The sequence below is a fragment of the Pituophis catenifer genome, unplaced genomic scaffold, assembly GCF_029215685.1.
Source record: "Pituophis catenifer annectens isolate HBS135680 unplaced genomic scaffold, rPitCat1.0.hap2 SCAF_2, whole genome shotgun sequence".
Lineage (NCBI taxonomy): Eukaryota > Metazoa > Chordata > Lepidosauria > Squamata > Colubridae > Pituophis > Pituophis catenifer.
Window position 1 is genome coordinate 136227590 of NW_027256882.1, and position 19451 is coordinate 136247040.

The 19451-nt window shown below is 40.4% G+C and overlaps 1 protein-coding gene across 1 annotated transcript in view; it reads left to right on the forward strand.

Moving 5' to 3' along the window:
- Positions 1-6521: 6521 nt before the first annotated feature.
- Positions 6522-19451, forward strand: part of CCDC57 (coiled-coil domain containing 57) — a 64085-nt gene continuing 51155 nt past the window's right edge. The window contains 7 exon segments of the mRNA XM_070934661.1: positions 6522-6540; positions 6543-6695; positions 11166-11574; positions 15904-16012; positions 17094-17195; positions 17681-17838; positions 18805-18879. Coding sequence (XP_070790762.1) covers positions 6522-6540; positions 6543-6695; positions 11166-11574; positions 15904-16012; positions 17094-17195; positions 17681-17838; positions 18805-18879 — 1025 coding nt within the window.

Here is a 19451-nt window from a genome sequence, read left to right on the forward strand (position 1 = left end):
AAAATGGTAGCAGAGGTCGGTTGCCCATAACTCCAGACAATGACTGAACCCAACACCTACCCTGAAGAAGCAAACAGAGCACAGACCAGAGCTCTTACCAAGAAGATGGCTGAGAAGCTTGCAACCAAAGCCACAGCCATGGAAGAGACAGAAGCTGGAAGCGAACAGGACTCCAGCCTGGACTCACAATCAGATGAAGAGGGGCCATCCAAGGAAATCACCGCCCCGGAAGAAGAAACAGCACAGAAAATGAAAAAATTCAAACTCTCCATCCTGAAACTGATGGAGGGAAGCAGCGACAAAGAAAACCTCATTGCGGACCTTCAAAGCCTCTTCGAACAACAAGAAGCAGCGATTGAGGCCCCAAAGACCACCGAGAAAGAAAAGCCAGCAAAAAAGGGTAAGCCACCCCAACCCGATGATCCTGAGCCGGCAGAATCCATTTCCGCGCCCCCTTCCCGGCGGCCATCTTGGGACGAGCACCAGCCAATGGGAAGCCAGGATTTGAATCCCTTGGCGCGAAAATGCCCGAACCCCGAAACAGACGAGGGGGGCTCAGAAAGTGACTACGAAGAGCCCAGCTCTGAAAGCGACCACGAAGAGATCGCAATAACAAAAAGAAAAACGCCTACCGATCTCGAATTGCAAAAGGCAATCGAGACCATCACCGCTGCCCTAGGCTCCGCTTTCGAGCCTCCTGCGGCACTCAATAAACCAAAGAAAAATCCTGGAGGGCACAAGAAGGCCAGGACAACCAACAGAGACCAGGCAACCGAGTCACAGCCTACAAAAAACACCGCGCGCGACAACAACCGGCACAAAAGACCGCCCACCTGCAGGAAAAATCAACCGCAGAACTCGAACTCACCACCCGCTACACCGGCAACGCGAGGCCCGAGGCAGAAGAGAAGAACCGGCTACTCACCAACGCCACGACACCCATCGGGCCAGTCCACGCGACCAGGGACCAGCGACCACGAGGGAGGATCAGCCGCCGCCGCCGCCATTACCGCCGAGCTGCTGGGTGCAGGGAATCCTCAACCTACGACCTCCGCTGCTGCCGCGCCGCCGACCCGCGAAAGTCCTCGACTTGCGACCGCGTCGCCCCCTCACCTTCTGCCCTTCTTCGCCGGGGACCCGGCCATCCAGCAGTGGTGTCCACCTTCAGGAGGAATCTTCGGACCCACCGGGGGCGGGTCCAGCCTCCCACCGACAGGCCTAGGCCTAGGCCTGGGAGCTCCAGCAACAGGAACCTCACCCGATGGACTCCAGCGCGGAATGAGCTTCGCGCATGCCCAGTACCTGCCTGTAATAAGAGAAGCAAGTTACATAGATCCAAGCAAGTACAGAATGGCCACAGACATCCCAAAGCCTTATTGTGAGTTTAATCACAACCTGGACCATGGACAGCTCCCCCCAGTAAGTAACCTTACTAACATTTCTGGGGCAAATTATGCCAATTTGCCAAAACTGCAGTTAGATGGGGGTAATATTATAGAATGGAGCCAACAATTAAGGGTTGCTCTCATGAGAGAGAATGCACTGTTCCTAGCTAACAAACCTCCCCAAAAGCCCTGGTCACTGGAAATTGACTGCATTCATCACAGGGCATTTTGCATCATGTTAACCTCCATTCCATCTGCTATGTATCCATCTATTGAGGACAATCTAACTGTTTATGATATTATGCAAAAACTATGTAACCTGTTTTATAGCCAAAGCAGAGCCACCACCACTAGACTATCTAGGGAGTTCCACTCCACCAAGCATAAGGCAGGGGTCCCCATGAGTGAGCACATCTTAAAGATGAATGCTGCAAGGACAGAGCTCATGCAGAGGGGGGAAATCATCACTGAAGAGAGCATGATAAGCATAATCATAAACTCTCTTGATAGCAGCTGGGACATCTTTATGACCCAACTAAATAGCCTCAACTTGCAATACCTCACACTAGGCTCACTAACCAGTCAGCTCGTTGCAGAGGACACTCTGAGGAGGGAACGCCAACTAGCCAAAGGGGACCCTAGACCCACAAAGAGGGTGGATTTCCAGGATAGGGCCAGGGATACCTCAGAATGTTATTCTTGTGGATCGAGGAACCACTTAAAGAAGGATTGCCCCAGGAACCATAGGGATAGGGGACAGCACGACAGTAGAGGGGGAAGGTCACCTGAACGCAGGTACCCAAAGGAAAGGGGGCGAGGGTGGTCACCTAACCCCAGGAAACACCACGAGCGCAGAGACCACTCCAGGGAGAGTAGCTCTGGCTCCATGTACGGGATCAGGCACGATGACCCAAATGACAAACATAAGATAGAGAGAAACTCATGGCTTCTAGATTCAGGGGCCACAAGTCACACTACCTGTAACCCAGAGCTGCTAGACTCACTCACAGAAATAGACTCAGAAATAAAGGTGGCAAACCAAAGCAAGGTCAGAGTAGTGGGGAAAGGAAACGTACACATCACACAGGTAGGGGACTTAAAAGAAGTACTGTACATACCAGAGATTCCCCACAATGTGCTAGCCATCACAAGGCTAACACGAGACACAAATATAGAAATAAAATTTAAAGACGGAAAGGCACACTTGATCAAGCAAGGGAAAGAGATAGGAAAGGTAACCATACACGAGGGACTTCCCTACTTCACACCCAACGCAAGGGAGGAAGAAGGCATTGATACCAGCACAAACCACAGGGTAGATAAGTATCCAGAAACAGAGGGGGTGCAGCAGGAGGCAGGATGTAGCCATGAGAAGACAAACAAGTCTGTATCTATCGGCAAGCCATTACATGATAACTGCGCCCACCTCCTCCACAGGAGACTGGGACACATAAGCTTCCCCATTGTAAAGAAAATGACGGAATGTACCGAGGGTCTCAAAGTAAAGAACTGCGAAAACTACTTGGAGTGTTCAGTTTGTAAGCGTTCTAAGATCAAGGTTAAGGCCATCCCCAGGGGATCCAAACGAACCACGGAATACCCCTTCCAATTGGTGCACATGGACTTGGTAGGGCCAATGAAACCCTCTGTAGGACATAGGAAGCGATTCTTCCTCACGATTGTAGATGACTACACCAGATACGGGTACGTCTACTCCCTCAGACACAAAAATGAAGTGTTCCAAAGGTTCAAAGAATTCCACAGGAGAGTAGATATGCAACACAACATGAGAATAAGGCAGATAATGACTGATAGGGGCTCAGAGTTCATGGCCAAAGAATTCACAAGATGGCTGAGGGAGCAGGGCATAGCGCATTACACCTCTTCACCTTTCTCCCCATTCCAAAATGGAGTCTCAGAGAGAAAAAACGGGGTGTTGCAAACCATGATGAGGTGCGCCCTGGAGGATGCTGGGATGGGGCAGCATTTCTGGTCAGAGGCATTACACTACGCCAATTACACCCTGAATAGACTGTGGTCAAGCTCTATCAATAAGACGCCATACGAGATGCTATACAACAGAAAGCCCAACATTGCTCACTTACACATATTTGGCGCCCCAGCTGATGTCCACATTCCCAGGCAGCTAAGAAGAAAGGGGGAGAAATTATCAAAAAGGTTAAGGTTCGTGGGTTATGAACCGGGCACAAAGGGCTACAGATTTGTCGACAACAATAACCGTTTTGTGGTTTCCAGATCAGCCAGTTTCCACGAAAACGCAAACTGGTCGAGGGTACACTCCAATGACATCCCAACCAATAGGGTCACGTTCGAGCATGACCAAGGGGAAAGGGAGGTCAGAGAGGTCACAGGGCACAAAGCCAACCATCGCAAGGCAAGCGTCAAAGGTTGGAAAGAAGGACACCCCTCACTGAAGATAGATGACCTGACGGACAATGAGGCAGACAACATGCAGGAAACCGAGCCAACCCCCAGCAGGCCAGTCAGAGGAACCAGAAACAAGCTACCAAAGAAGTTAGAGGACTACGTCATGACCATCCACGACACCCATTTCACGCCCAGCTCATATGAAGACATCCTCGGGCTCCCCCAGGAAGAAAAAGAAAAATGGATGTCTGCCATGGAGAAGGAGATGGAAAGCCTAAGGAACCTCCAGGTATACTCACCTGCCCAAGTTCCAAAGGACAGAAAACCAATAGGAACCAAATGGGTGTTCAGGGTTAAGACATTAGAGGACAACAAGGTCCTATACAAGGCAAGACTAGTCACGCAGGGTTTCGCCCAAAGATACCCCGAAGACTATACAGACACCTACTCGCCAACCGTCAGGGTGGAAAGCGTCAAAAGCGCCCTGGTGGTGGCCATCATCCTGGGCTTGGAGGTCTTCCAGTTCGACGTACAAACAGCGTACTTACACGCCGAGCTGGATAAAGAAATATACGTCAAAGCGCCGCCTGGGTACAACAAAGGCGAGGACCAAACCTGGCTGCTGAACAAAAGCCTGTACGGGCTCAAGCAGTCAGGCAAAAGGTGGTATGACTGCCTGGCCAAGGCACTCAGATCCATGGGCTTCGAGGCCACCTCAGCCGACAAATGCTTCTTTACGAGGAGAGAAAACAACACATTCGAGGGTGTACTCGTTTACGTGGACGACATCTTGTACATCAGCAAACACAAGGACAGATGTGACAAGTTCGCCACTGACCTGGGTAGCCACTTCTCCCTAAAGTCACTTGGAAAGATTGACAGATACCTAGGGGTCCAAGTGATGAAAACCAACAAGGGCTTCCGCCTCTCCCAGAGAGAAAAGATCATCGAGCTGCTGTCCAAATGCAACATGTCCGAAGCAAAACCCAGCGAGACCCCCATGCAGCCTGAGTTCCTGAAGACCATGTATGAGGAATCTGAACCTTTCACAGACAACAAATTGTATAGATCAACGATAGGGTCACTGCTGTACATATCCAACTGGACCAGGCCCGACATCGCCTTAGCCGTCAATCTACTGTCCAGGCATGTAAGCAAGCCCACGTTAACACACTGGAACGCCATAAAAAGACTACTCAGATACCTAAAATTCAGTGCGGATGCCCTACTCTGTCTAGAACCAGAAACATCCGAGAAACCAAAGCTAACCTGCTATGCTGACGCTGACTGGGCTGGGGACATAGGGTGCAGAAAAAGCACCTCTGGCTACGTGCTACTACTCAACAATTGCCCCATCCATTGGTACACTGGAAAGCAAAAACTGGTGGCCACATCAACTACAGGCACATTGACATTAAATACAAACACGTCAGGCAGTTTTCAGAGATAGGCTTCATTAGAGCAGTACACTGTGACACAGAGGAGCAAACAGCAGATATTCTCACTAAACCCCTACCACATAAACAACATGCTTACCTAATGTCAAAAATGCGTGTTTGCTTGTAATTCATGTCTGTACTTGTGTATTTCCTGTATGTATGCAAACATTGCCCCAGGTACCCAGTTAGGCATTTAGAGGGGGTTTTGTCATAATAAATGCCTAACTACTACATCTCCCTGACCACCCGGACCTTCAAGGGTTAACTAACCACATATCCCATAATCCCTGTAACCACTCCTTACCTCTTAGCCCCTCCTCCTGGGTACAAAAGGTCCAACCACATGTTCCACAGTCGATTCCAGATGTATACCTGAAAGAGAAAGGTACAAGGTCAGTGACCTCCAGTACCAACAGACCAACAATAAAACTACTGAAAAGAATTGGGCTATGTCTTTGAGTTATTGGGCTAGATCCAGTTTCTAACATCATATATATCCAATTCAGGCAGAACTCATCTTCCCTCTTACTCTTTCTTGGACAGCACTGAATTGGGTATTGCCTGATAGAAGAGATTCAGTGATCTATATAGTCAGTAAACAAAGAATATATTGGGAAGAAAAGCCAGTGCAGTAGGAAAACAATTAGTAGTACGGCTTTAAGTATGCATTGTATCCAGCTTCATATAAATATGTCATGGACTATAAACAAACAAATTTCTAGTAAAAATATTCGACACTATCCAAAAAAGTAGGACACTTTAACAACATGTTTTACTTATTTTAAGATTTATCTCCTGTCCTTCTTTATGAAGAAAACCAGGGTATTAATTTTATTTTTTTTAAAAAAATCCAAGTACTTCAGTTTTTTTTAACTTCTATATGTATTTGTATTTATTATGGCTGTTCACCGCCCTGAGTCCTTCGGGAGTAGGGCGGTATACAAATATGAAAAATAAATAAATAAATAAATAAATAAATAAATAAATAAATAAATAAATAAATAAATAAATAAATAAAAAAAATACTGCTGTTCCCCGACTGAATCGACGTGCTATCTGCTGGCCCATCACTGAAAATAATACTGCTTTGACATCCGCTATTCCCCATTGCCGACTTCTATTTTGGCTCTACTGCTTTGGCTATCCATTATATAACAAAAGAATACAGAATCCAATGTTGTAATGCAACGAGGACTCGCGGAGAAAGGGCGTCTCGTGGCTGGGAAGCAACTACTGGCGGTCATAAGAATCCGGAGCATCTGTTCTCTGCCGGAAAGGCTTTCGGGACGTGCCAATCGTTACAGTTTCCATGGAAACGAGGCCTCCGCCGTCGCGACGACCCTGCTGCGCTTTGAAGAGAATACTCTGTTGGGCGGTGATGTTACGGGAAGGGAACTCTTTAAAGGAATCCGTCCCCGCTCAGCTCTGAGGACCCTTCAGTTGGAGGCGTTGACTTCGTTCACCGGCCTCCCTTTAATCAAAGGTTGGTGTTTTGCATTTAATTTGCAGTATCTCTCGCGGTGTTCTTTTATAGTTGCATATGGCATCAGTGTCCCACTGTAATAAAACCATAGCTTTTCCTGGATAGAGAAAACTCTCTGGATCCTAGAAACTTGTATGTAGTGTCAGACTTCCCCCTAGCCTGTAATAAATGTGTAATTTCCCGTTTGTATATTTGTGTATGTGAAGTCTCTTTCAGCTATTTCTGCCTTATAGTGTCTGTTTGTTGTTATTAATATTTAGGAGAAAGTTTTGCTGCAACTGTATATATAAACACATGCAGTATATTTTCTTTTATTCTTTCAAATATTTTCCTCACTTCCTTTTTTATGTGTGTTCAGTGTTATGTGTTCCATGTGCTTTATTATCCCATCTGCTATAGCCCTAACTTTCCCAGAAAATGGAAACTGTGTCTATCAGTTGTGAAATGGCTGCCCACCTTCTCTTACAATTAAATATTTAGATTCTGCTCATTGTGATCCAACCACATACGCCTTAGGGGAACTATATCATTAAACTGAGTTCCTTCCTCCCTCCCTCCCTCCCTCCCTCCCTTCCTTCCTTCCTTCCTATTTTTATAAATAAGTCAAGGCAGCAAACAAGCAAACATACCTAATACAGATATTCCTCAATTTACAACACTTTGTTTAGTGACTGAAGTTACAATCTCACTGAAAAAGTACTTACAAATATTTTTCACACTTATGAAGCATCCCTCCAGGATCATGTGATTTACATCTGGATACTTGACAACTCACTCACCATTTATGATGGTTGCAGTATCCCAGGGTCATGTGATCATTTTTTGCAACCTTCTGACAAGCTAGGTCAATGGGGAAACCAGATTCACTTAACATCTGTGTTACTAATTTAACGGCAGTGATTCACTTTAAAAAATTGTAAAATGGGGCAAAACTCACTTAACAAATTTCTCCCTTAACAACATAAATTTTGGGCTCAACTGTGGTCATAAGTTGAGGACTACCTGTACTCTTTCCTCTTCCTATTTTTCCCACAACAACAACTCTGTGAGGTAGGTTGAGCTGAGAATGACTGGCCCAAAGTCACCCAGCCGGTTTTCATGCCGAAGGTGGTACTAGATAGAACTCATATACCCCTGTTTTCAAGACCTGCACCTTAGCCACTAGATCAAACTGGCGATAATGTTGATTGTTAACCAATAATATCTGTTCAGCAGCAAAACAGCAACAACAAATAACAACTCAGTTAAATTGATCACCAAAGTAGAATTGAGTTGTAGAATTTTAGCAATATTCTTTATTTCTCATCTTGGTAATAAATGTAGAGATACTACTACAACAAAAATTATATTTTTAAAGCATCAGATGTGCCAGATGTGTCTGGCAAAAACTTATACAATGTTGGAGGATTGTGCCTGTTATGATGGCTGGAAAATGATAACAAATGCTAAATAGAGCACTGATTTTATTAGTATAGCTTTCATATGTTTTAGTATGGCAGGATCCCATTTCTAATTTCTTAAATCCTTATTGTTACGTTTACTTTTTATTTATTTATATATACAGTGGTTTTGTAAGAAAAGAAAAGCTTGCCTCTTGACAACCCCATACCATTCTCATTCTGAAAAAAAAAGACAAAACTGATAATAATGTTGCTTTAATTTGTTCTCTTGAGACTATTAGAAAGGTCTTCTATAAAAACTGAATTACTAAATTTAACCAGCAGTTAGGCATATGTCAAGACTTTAAAGCCCTTGATATCAGTTTGCAAATGGCTAGCATCAAATTTTATATTATTTAGCAGAGAAAATTAAGAATGTACTATTTTAAAATTTAAATCTCTTGATATCTGCCTGTTAGTTAAATTTAGTGGTTTGATATACAACATACATACATACATACATACATATATACATACATACGTAAAGCTTCAATATATAACCTCTGTGTGTGCGTGTGTGTGTGTGTGTGTGTGTGTGTGTAAAAGGTCCTATTTTTGAATTTTAAAAAACAAATTTTGAGAATACAGTCCACATGAGAGTTGGATCCAGTCTAATCTAGTTGGAATAAAACATATAGAAATTGGGTTATTTTTCGTCACGTTACATGATAGTCAGTACTAGTTTTTTAACCTGTTGCCCATCTCGCAACAAGAAAAAGTTGCTAACATTTAGTATAGATTTATGCAACGTGTAGAAAGACATACATGATCCTGCCCTTTTTAAGCTGTTTGATTTTAATAATATCTGGAGCTCTGAATAGAATAGAATAGAATAGAATAGAATAGAATAGAATAGAATAGAATAGAATAGAATAGAATAGAATAGAATAGAATAGAATAGAATAGAATAGAATAATAGAGTTGGAAGGTCTTCTAGTCCAGGGGTCTCCAACCTTGGCAACTTTAAAATTTGTGGACTTCAACTCCCAGAGTTCCTCAGCTTTGCTGGCTGAGGAATTCTGGGAGTTGAAATCCACAAGTCTTAAAGTTGCCAAGATTGGAGACCCCTGTTCTAGTCCAACCCCCTGCTTAGGCAGGAAACCCTACACCACTTCAGACAAATGGTTATCCAACATCTTAAAAACTTCCAGTGTTGGAGCATTCACAACTTCTGGAGGCAAGTTGTTCCACTGATTAATTGTTCTTACTGTCAGGAAATTTCTCCTTAGTTCTAAGTTGCTTCTCTCCTTAATAATAATAATAATAATAATAATTTTATTTCTATACCGCCCTTCTCCCGAAGGACTCAGGGCGGTGTACAGCCTAATTAAAAACAGAATAAACATCAATTTAAAATAATTTAAAAATATTAAATAAATTTGGCTTAATTTAAAACCCCAAAAATTTAAAACATCCAATTTAAAATTATATTGCTAACCCAGCCTGGCGGAACAATAGGGTCTTGAGTGCGCAGCAAAATACCCGGAGGTCAGAAATCTTACGAATTTCCGGGGGCAGTTCATTCCACAGGGCTGGGGCTCCCACAGAGAAGGCCCTCCCCCTGGGTGTCGCCAGCCGACATGACTTGGCCGATGGCACCCTGAGGAGACCCTCTCTGTGGGAGCGAACTGGCCTGTGGGAGGCTATTGGTGGCAGAAGACGGTCTCGAAGGTACCCGGGTCCTATGCCATGGAGCGCTTTAAAGGTGGTAACCAACACCTTGAATCGCACCTGGAAGACCACTGGGAGCCAGTGCAGCTCGCGCAGGAGGGGTGTCACGTGGGCGCAACGGGTTGCACCCATAACCACCCGCGCGGCCGCATTCTGGACCAGTTGGAGCCTCCGAGTGCTCTTCAAGGGGAGCCCCATGTAGAGAGCATTACAGTAGTCCAACCGGGAGGTAACAAGGGCATGAGTGACTGTGCGCAGGGCGTCCCGATCCAGAAAGGGCTGCAACTGGCGAATCAGGTGGACCTGATAAAAGCCCCCCCTGGCCACGGCCGTCATATGTTCTTCTAAAGACAGCCGTGCGTCCAGGAGGACACCCAGATTGCGAGCCCTCTCTGTTTGTTATTCTTTAAAGTATAATCAGTGTTATAAAATACTTATTCTCTCTAGCATGTAGATCCATATTTCTCTTGTCTGACATATTCATGATGTTCAACCCATCATAAATGATTAAAAGTGATCTCTTGCTTTGCAAAATGACTTTTCTATTGTCAACTAGGGGAGAACCTACAGACCCATATTGCTGAAAGCATAGAATAGAACTGAGTGGTAAAGAAAATACTTGGTTTTAGTTTCTATTAATGTCTTGGGGAAATAGTTAGAGCTGTATTAAAAGAAAACATTGAAGTGCTGCATCATATTTTATCATGTTGCTTTATCTGAAAACCTGGCTTTATATGTTCACAATGTGACACAAAAAAAATGCCACATTCTGTATCAATAATGTGGGTAGATTGTTATGTGCTTAAAATATTTAAAATGTAAAAATATAAACAATATTATAGTAAACATCTATATAACATCTGAAGATGAGTGAAAGACCATAGAAAAAGACTCACTGAGGCAGAGAGCTTCATGTAAAGGAACTGATGTTAGTCAGGAAATCAGATTCCAAATTACTGTATATATGACTCCAGATTAAAATACAATTACTTTAAATTGCACTAAGGAACAAGATAGAACAACTGAAGCCTCTAAAAACAAGGTTGATCAATAATAGCAGTGAATCTTTGGACCAGCTGAAGTTGCCAAAAGTCCAGTTTTCTCATTGAACATTGCAGTAAGTACTGTAGACCTACAGATTTTCATTAGATGTTTTAACTGTGGCCAACTTGGAATCACCCTCTTTGTAAAATAACTGATGTTAGTTATCAGTTACTACTTATTATTCCCTTTTTTTTTGGTCCATATCTGTATAAGCTAAATACAATTATGTATGTCAGATATTATGTACAGACCAGAATGATGGATGGAATTGATAAAGTGCCTTTTTCTGCTTTAATTAAGGTATCCTCTTTCTCAGGAACAACAATGTTATATGCAGAGGAAGATTTAAATGAACTTCTTATCTGTAAAGAACAAGAACTGAAAGAATTACAAGCTCGGCAGATCCATTTTCAGGAAACTACACTGCAAGAAACCAGAAAACAACTTCAGGAAATGCACAGGAAATATAACAGTTTAAAAGAAGATTTCACTTATAACCTTAAAATCCTAGAGGAGAGAGATAGAGAGTTGGAGCGCTATGATACCTTGTTCATCCAGTTGAAAATGGTTGAAAATGCTAACCAAGCAGAAGTTAGTGATCTTAGAATACAGGTGGATAAATTGCAGGAGGCACTTGCTCAGGAAACAAAAAAACAAGAAGCTCTCAAAGATCAATATCAGCGGAAACTGAAAGAACACCATTTAGCCTTGGAACAGCTTCACAGGTATGGTAAGACTGTTCTTCAATTCTGCCTAACAAAGTATGAACTTTAGGGTCTAGTAAGGAGCCATGATAAGGAGCCATGAGAGCCAATGCAGTATTGCGGGCTAATTCTGCTGACTGCCAGCAGTTTGATTCTTACTGGCTCTAGGTTGACTCAGCCTTCCATCCTTCCAAGGTTGGTAAAATGAGGAGCCAGATTGTTGGGGGCAATATATGCTTACTCTGTAAATTGCTTAGAGAGGGCCCTGCAAAGTGGTATATAAGTCTACGTGCTATTGCTATTCTTCTTTCTTCCTTTCGACAAGCTCCTAGGTAATTATTTTATGGTAGAGAAATTATAGGTATTCGCTGTAAAAGGTAGAAAAATATTTACTCTTCCAGGTGAGAGATGTTGTTAAAATTGCTATTCTTATGACATTGTTAAAAAGTGTTATTTAAATGCAGAGCTTTTATATTCTTTCCAACCCAGTGGCGCACTGGAAATAAATTCTAGAGTATAAATTAAAGAGTTGGGTCTCATGTTAGCTCTTGGAAAACTGAGCAGAATGGGATGAAATTGGCACATAGAAATGAAACAACAAAAGCAATAACTAGCATTGACATGGGCTGGATTAGATGTAGAGCTGTGGAGAATTGCTGAAAAAATTCCCGCACTGCATCCCTTTAGAAGATGAAATTGGACAGTGGTTTGGAACGTTGCTGAGTTTTTCATTGTAAGCCATCCTCTTCTGTTCTTCCACGTCGCTAAGTCATGCCTGGGCTTCCAGTGCATACATATAGTCAAACATACAATCGATGATAAAGGGATTGGAATGAACTCCAAAAGCTGTTTATTGAACCCTTTCCTTATTTAATAGTTTATTAAATGGATTTAATAAATGGATTTATTTTTTCATTAAATGTATGTCATTGCATTTTAGCAGCTACCAGTTGTCTACAAGAGTTATAGAATACATCAAGTAAAATGTCCACAATAAAATACTGTAGAATACACATTTAATTAATTAATTAATTAAAACCACAATGCAACAATAAAGATAGAAAGAAACAATCATAATTAACTCCCCAAAGTGTCACTCCAAATAGAGTGGCTGGAACTTCACTGAAAATAGTATTTAAAGGAGTTATACATGTAATAGCTTTTTTATTTAAAAAAAATGTTGCCCCAGAAATCTTAGCATGATTAAAGAAGCTTCTAGGATAATCCCTTATTTTAAAATGAAATGGATACAGACAGAATAAGGAAGTAGCAGGCAGTATGATTAAAGAAGTTTCTAGGGTAATCCCTTATATTCCGATGAAATGGATATGGGCAGAGTAAGGAAGTAGCATGGAATTGTGCTGGCCCCAAACATTCTGTGAACAGCTTCACCCCTGAAGTTTAGATGGCTCTGACCCTGTTGTTCTATCAAAAAAAAAAATAAAACCCTTTTTAAAAGAATGATATTGGAGACTGGTTTATATTTTTGCCCTGTGCTGATTGACAAGTTGATTACCTAGTATTTTTATTGTAATATTTTCTATTAGTGTGTGTGTATGTATGTGGAGGGGATGTGTGGGTGTATTTGCTTCTGTTATGTTAGTCACACAGTTATTGTCAGGGTTCCAAGTAACACCCCCAACCAATAAAGACTCCGAGGCCTGAAGTTCCTCAAAGTTCCATTTTATTAGAGATGTCATATTGGCACATCTGGGAAAACCCTAATCTGAAAGCGTCCAGGTTTTCCCCACCCAAAAGAAAGTCCAAGTACCTGCCCAGCACCCACAAGTTCATCATACAGTCCAATCAAAGCACCATCCCAACTGGAGATGCCTCCCAGCCACACCCCTCCAGGTGTAGGGCAAGATGTCCTTGACTCTCTGAGAAAGGAATGTTATTATGACTATATATCACCCTTGCTCAGTAGTGAAATCCAGCCGGATCTAGCTGGCTTGCGCAAGCCGGTAGGGCCGGCAGCAGGAGGCTCCGCCCACCCACCAGGACATCATTATGTCCCGTTTTTGACCCTCTGTGCATGCGCAGAAGGCTCTGTGCATGTGCAGGAGAGGTGCACGCACGAGAGTAGCAAGCATGCGTGCTCACATTTCCGAACCGGTAGCAAAGGTAATTGTATTTCACCGCTGTCCTTGCTCTATACCAGTGGTTCTCAACCTTCCTAATGCCGCGACCCTTTAATACAGTTCCTCATGTTGTGGTGACCCCCAACCATAAAATTGTTCCTAAGACCATTGAAAATATGTATTTTCCAATGGTCTTAGGCGACCCCTGTGAAAGGGTCGTTCGACCCCCAAAGGGGTCCCGACCCACAGGTTGAGAACCACTGCTCTATACAATCCTCCTCACAGCAGTAAATGTGACAGACCTGAAGATCCAATGCAAAATATGGTTTCAAGGCCTGACAGTTATTCCATTAGGCTAGATGGCCTGACTATATAAATTCACATGATAGAATTACAGTAGCCAACAGATACAGCGAGCAGACTCACAGTGGATTTGAAGCACTTTTCATGCTTTTGCTCTGAATACTGTATACCTCTAATGGTTTCACAATTCTTGACAATAAATCTATTTACCCTAACCTTGAGTCTGCTTGAAAATGAGAAGCTGAGCTGCCATACCTAGTATGAAGTTTTGACAATATATGTAGTAAGAATAATTCATTCATTACTGCTACCAAAAGACCATAAACTATAAATTCATTTCATGTAAATTTAACTGAATTATGACTGGGGTATGTCATGTGATTATCTAAAGCCAGTTAGCCTTGAGGCTAAGTAAAAACAACTTTAATCCCAACTCCCCTAGTTGTTCTCCAGTCTCACATCACACAAACATAGTACATTAATTCATTTCTAAGTGTGGCAGTTGCCTAGTCCTCTCTATTCAATTCTCAAAAAAAAAAAAAAAAAGGAGAGATTTGGGGCTACAGATAGGCTGAGAAAAACAAGTTCTCTTTTGTAGAACTCATTGCTTTCTAACAGCAATTGAACATGCTGGCTTTTCAGTGCTCCATTTGATAGTTTACGTTTTGTATTACATACCCATATTGCAGGAAGATGTGAAATGGTGGGAACTACTAGAAGATAGAGCAAGAAGCAGTTCAGCATGAATGTGAGGTTCAAGTTCTTATGTGAAGCAGAACATGGAGGAAAGTCTATTTTATTTTTGGGTTCTTTTTGTCACTGGGTAGTGGTAGCAGAAATTATGAAATGTTCCTGTACAAAATGGATGTGGACTTTACATTCCTAAAATGGTAACTTTTGAGTTAGTTGCTATATAACTTATGTTGTTAGAACCACAGGTAGAGAGATCCAACAATTAGTGACTGACTGGATTACACATGTTTTACAAATAAGACCTTAGCAGATCTAACAAAATGCATTCTAGCATAGGGATGACCTAACCAGTGACAACCTGTAGCTTACATATGACCCCAATTCTTGAATATATTAACCAAATTCTCATTCCAAACTGATTGAATAAAGTGTAGAGGGCTGCATTTACATATCATCTGTAACAGAGAAGGCATGCATCCTATGTCACACAAGATGACATTATTTCACAGAATGAAGCATGTCCACCCCATGAGATTTGGTGGGACAGACAGAAATGATTAGAAACAGGTGATGGTTCAGGTATCCTGGCCTACATCATATAGAGCTATATAAGTGATACCCAGCACTATGAATTGTATCTGCAAAACTGTTAGGATCTAGATTTTAGTGCATTCATGTAGCAGTGATGTTCTGTAGGTGTATTATGGTGCACCCAAAATTGCCCATAATATGCTCTAGACTAGCTGCATCTTCCAAATGATTTTCAAGGGGACCCTTATACACATGCTGTAGTCCAACTGGGAAGTGAATAAGGCATAAGTGACTACAAACATACCTCCTGATTCAGAAAAAAGATAAAACTGGATACAAAATAGATTTGCAAATACCAACTGGCCACAGCTGCCAGCTATAATCAACAAGAACTCAAGATTGCACACCCATTTGTTTGTCTTAGGGAGTGGCATTTCATCCAGAGATAAGGATAGGAGGTCTCCAGTTCCAATGGAAAGTCACAGCCACTTGGTCAAAGACTGTTCCTTCCCACTAAGATCCTGACAGCCTTTAGGCATTGGGGAAAAAAACTTGACAGCATCACTTAGGGCACAAATATATAGTTGTATATCATCATCATATTGATAATACTTAAACCCTGTACTGACAAGGTGGCCTCACCCAATAGTTTCATGTAGACATTACACTGGAATGGAAAGAGAAATATATTTCTGACAGATCAGTATTTGCTTTTTATATTATTAATTCCTTGATTTCATAGTTCGAAAGATTCTGACATCAGCCATTATCATCAGGAATATGAAAATATGAAAGAACAATTGGAGAGAAAGCTCCAGGAAGTTGAAGGTGAACTTGCTTTGCAAAGACAGGTACAGAAAGCATAACAATCTATTTGAATAGGGAAACATTTATATTTTCCTTCCAGTAAACAAAAAGAATGCATTCATTGTTCTCAGTATTTCCCTCCCTCTATCACCATGCAGTTCAATTTATGTGATTTTATTAAACATCTTACATCAAATAAAGATATACATAGAAGTGGGAATAACTAGAATTAACTTTATCATTTTATATATTAGGGAATATGTGCTTTACTTCCTAACATGGCATCATTCTCTTGAAAAAAATTGGTAGAATTGTTTCTAGTAAAATAAGATGGTGTAAAATACTTTACAGAGGGGTACAGCCAAAACACTGTGCTAAATTTGCCAACCTTGAATTTCAGGAAGGTCATTACTATAAATCAAAAACAGTTTGCCAGGGCTAAATAAACACTCTGGCCTGTGCCAGCACTCAATGCTTCTCTGATTTCAGGATTTCAGCTTTGTAACATTAAAAAGATCTGTTGGCTAACTTAAGACGTTTTAAGTATTAACTGACATGTTTCTTTACTGTATACTACTTTCTGCAATTGATTTCATCCTTGTTATAGTATCTAAAAATGTATAAATATTTTGAAAAGAAAAAAATATATCTCAAAGAATTACTTATAGGTTTTTCCAATAATAAAAAAATATAAACAACTATAAACCTAGCAAACATATGGATGAATAATAAAACCCAGAGAACAGGGATATAGCCACATACATAGAAATAGTAATATTTTTGAAATATACAACTAATTGATAGAATTGTAATAGAGCAGCATAAATAAAATAATTGTAAAATATTCTCTGTTGTTTAGCAATATGACATACGGTGTCTTTCTTTTTCTTCTACTATGGTACGCTGGAGCCCAAACAGCCACGTACACCCCGAAAAAATCCTCAGCCTGCTGAAGCTGAAAAGACTAGTAATCCTAGTTTACAAAAACATCTCCATGTATTTAATATACAGTATTATAAACTGTAACACTCTTAAAGAAACAATTTGTAAGCCCTTGAAAGTTATTTATTCTGTATTATTTTATAAGATTATAATATTATTACAATTGTATGTGTTTTATTTCAGGAACTTCTTGTAGAAATTGACACAGAAATAAAAAAAAGAGAGCATGAGTTTCGACAGAAAGCAGATGAAATGAGCAACTTAGTTCTGTCCCATGAACTTAAGGTAATTGCCATCAAGTGTAAACATGCATAGTATAGCATATGTTGTGGTATTACTCTCACTTTTTTATTCTGATACACTGAAATCATGCTCTGTTTTCATAAATAGGCAAACTTATTTCAGCTATTAAGAAGTAATGTAAAGAGAACTATTTTAAGGAGTAGTTCCTTGAAACAATATTTTTCCCTATTAGTCCACCATTTTGAATGAGTGACAAAGAAGTAGTTATTTTATTCCTTAATTCAGATGTAACAGTGTCTAACATTGCCACAGTTGGAATTAATGTTGTTTCTGAACTGAGTAATCTGCCTTAATTAATGGTTATTGAAGACATATACAAAACCCTCAGTTTGTCTACCCTATCTTATGTTTCAAATCCATTTCAAATAAAAGTGTGTTTATGTTCATACATATGTAACAGATAGTACTTTCTATTTTAAATTTTTGGGGAATATTTAATAGCCTGTTTTGTTCTTTCATTTTGAAAGGTGAAATTGTTGACCAAAGAATTAGAGGCTTTGAAAGAAGCTGGAATGAAAGCAGCAGACTCACTGAAAGTGGCAGAAGCAGCTAATTTGGAGCTTGAAAAACAAGTTAGAGGCAAAGATTGGGAAATAAAAGATACTACAGCCATAAAAGATGCTCAGTACTGTATCATTCCACTCATAAAAAAGGGGGAAAATATTTTCATTGATTTTCCTTCTTTCCTTCTGTTTTTACTTGTTTTCTCTTCCTCTTCCTCCTTTTCTTGTACCTGGAAGAAGAAAATAAAGGCTATTAAAATATATTACAAAGCAGTTAGTTTAAGATGTCTCTGAGTTTGTGCATGCCTCTAGAATCCATACATATCTTTTACTTAGCTAAACAGTTAGTTCACCTTAATCCCATGTCAAAATACTAACCCTAGATTGTATATTTTATGCTCATAAACTCAGACAATTTCAGACTGACTTGTATAATACCTAATTCAGATAGGTTTGTATAGTATTGAATGTTTTTTTTCTTACAATTAGATGATATATTTCTACTACAGCAAAGAATAGACATACTCATTTTCATATCTGCTGTGTATGAACTAATGTTCCTCATATAAAATAAAAAAAAACATTACAGGTAGTCCTCAACTTATAACCACAATTGAGCCCAAAATTTATTTTGCCAAGTGAGATATTCATTAGGTGGATTAAGATGAGAAAGTAAGATACAAAAATGGAAGAATAATTTCATCTTTGTATAGGAACCATGTAGCTAAAAAGGGTCTAGCCCAGTGTAATAATACTGTGTTTCCCCGAAAATAAGACCCTGTCTTATATTTTTTTGAACCCTGAAATAAGCACTTGGCCTTACTGCCATGCGCTCAAAAGCCCGATTGGGTTTATTATCAAGGGATGTCTTATTTTGGGGGAAATGGTATATATTTGAATTGTGCAACTTGAACCTTTTAATCTTGAAGGTGATTTATTCTGTATCGGAAAATTGCTGATTTTATCCCAATTTTCTTAAAATATGCTTTGGCAAATACTTATCTTCAAACTTTTCATAAAAGGCTTGATAATTTTATGCATTGCCTCTTTGTATAAAGTATACTTTTCTCCAATGTTTGACTATGTAGGATACAGGATTTAGAAAGTAAACTTGCTTCAGTGCAGCTTGGCTGGGAAAAAGAAAAAGAAACATTTGAGAGAAAGTAAGTTCTTTCAACATATGCCCTTACTTTATAAATATACTATGTACATTGAATGCATTCATTGCATTAAAAGTGGGAGATTCTACTTTTAAAAACAAACGATTAGTATATTAGTTTGTCTGAAGGCTTTTCTTGCTGAACTCACTATTTTAGCATTTGGAAAATGTGTGCATGTTGCAGTTTTAGGACTGAATTTTTCCACATCAGCAAAAAAAAAAAAAAAAAGTACAAGTCAGTTGTCAATTTTCTGTGGATTGAGTGTTTGATATTTTTGGTTTCACATACTAGCCAGGCTCTTTCATCTAATAAGAGTACAGTATAGTGCAATTCAGTACAATACAATACAATAGTAAGCATTCCCAAAGATGCCTTTTAAAAGGCAACAGGACTTTCTTGGGTTTTTTCCTTGAAAACGTTTTGCTTCTCATCCAAGAAGCTTCTTCAGTTCTGTACTGGTTATTGCTCCCTAGCATCAATCTTATTTAGTGTTCTATTTTTTGAAAACCAAGAGAAAAAAAGGAGGTAAACAAAAAAACTTTATTAAGGAAATCAGATTGCATGACAATCTTCCA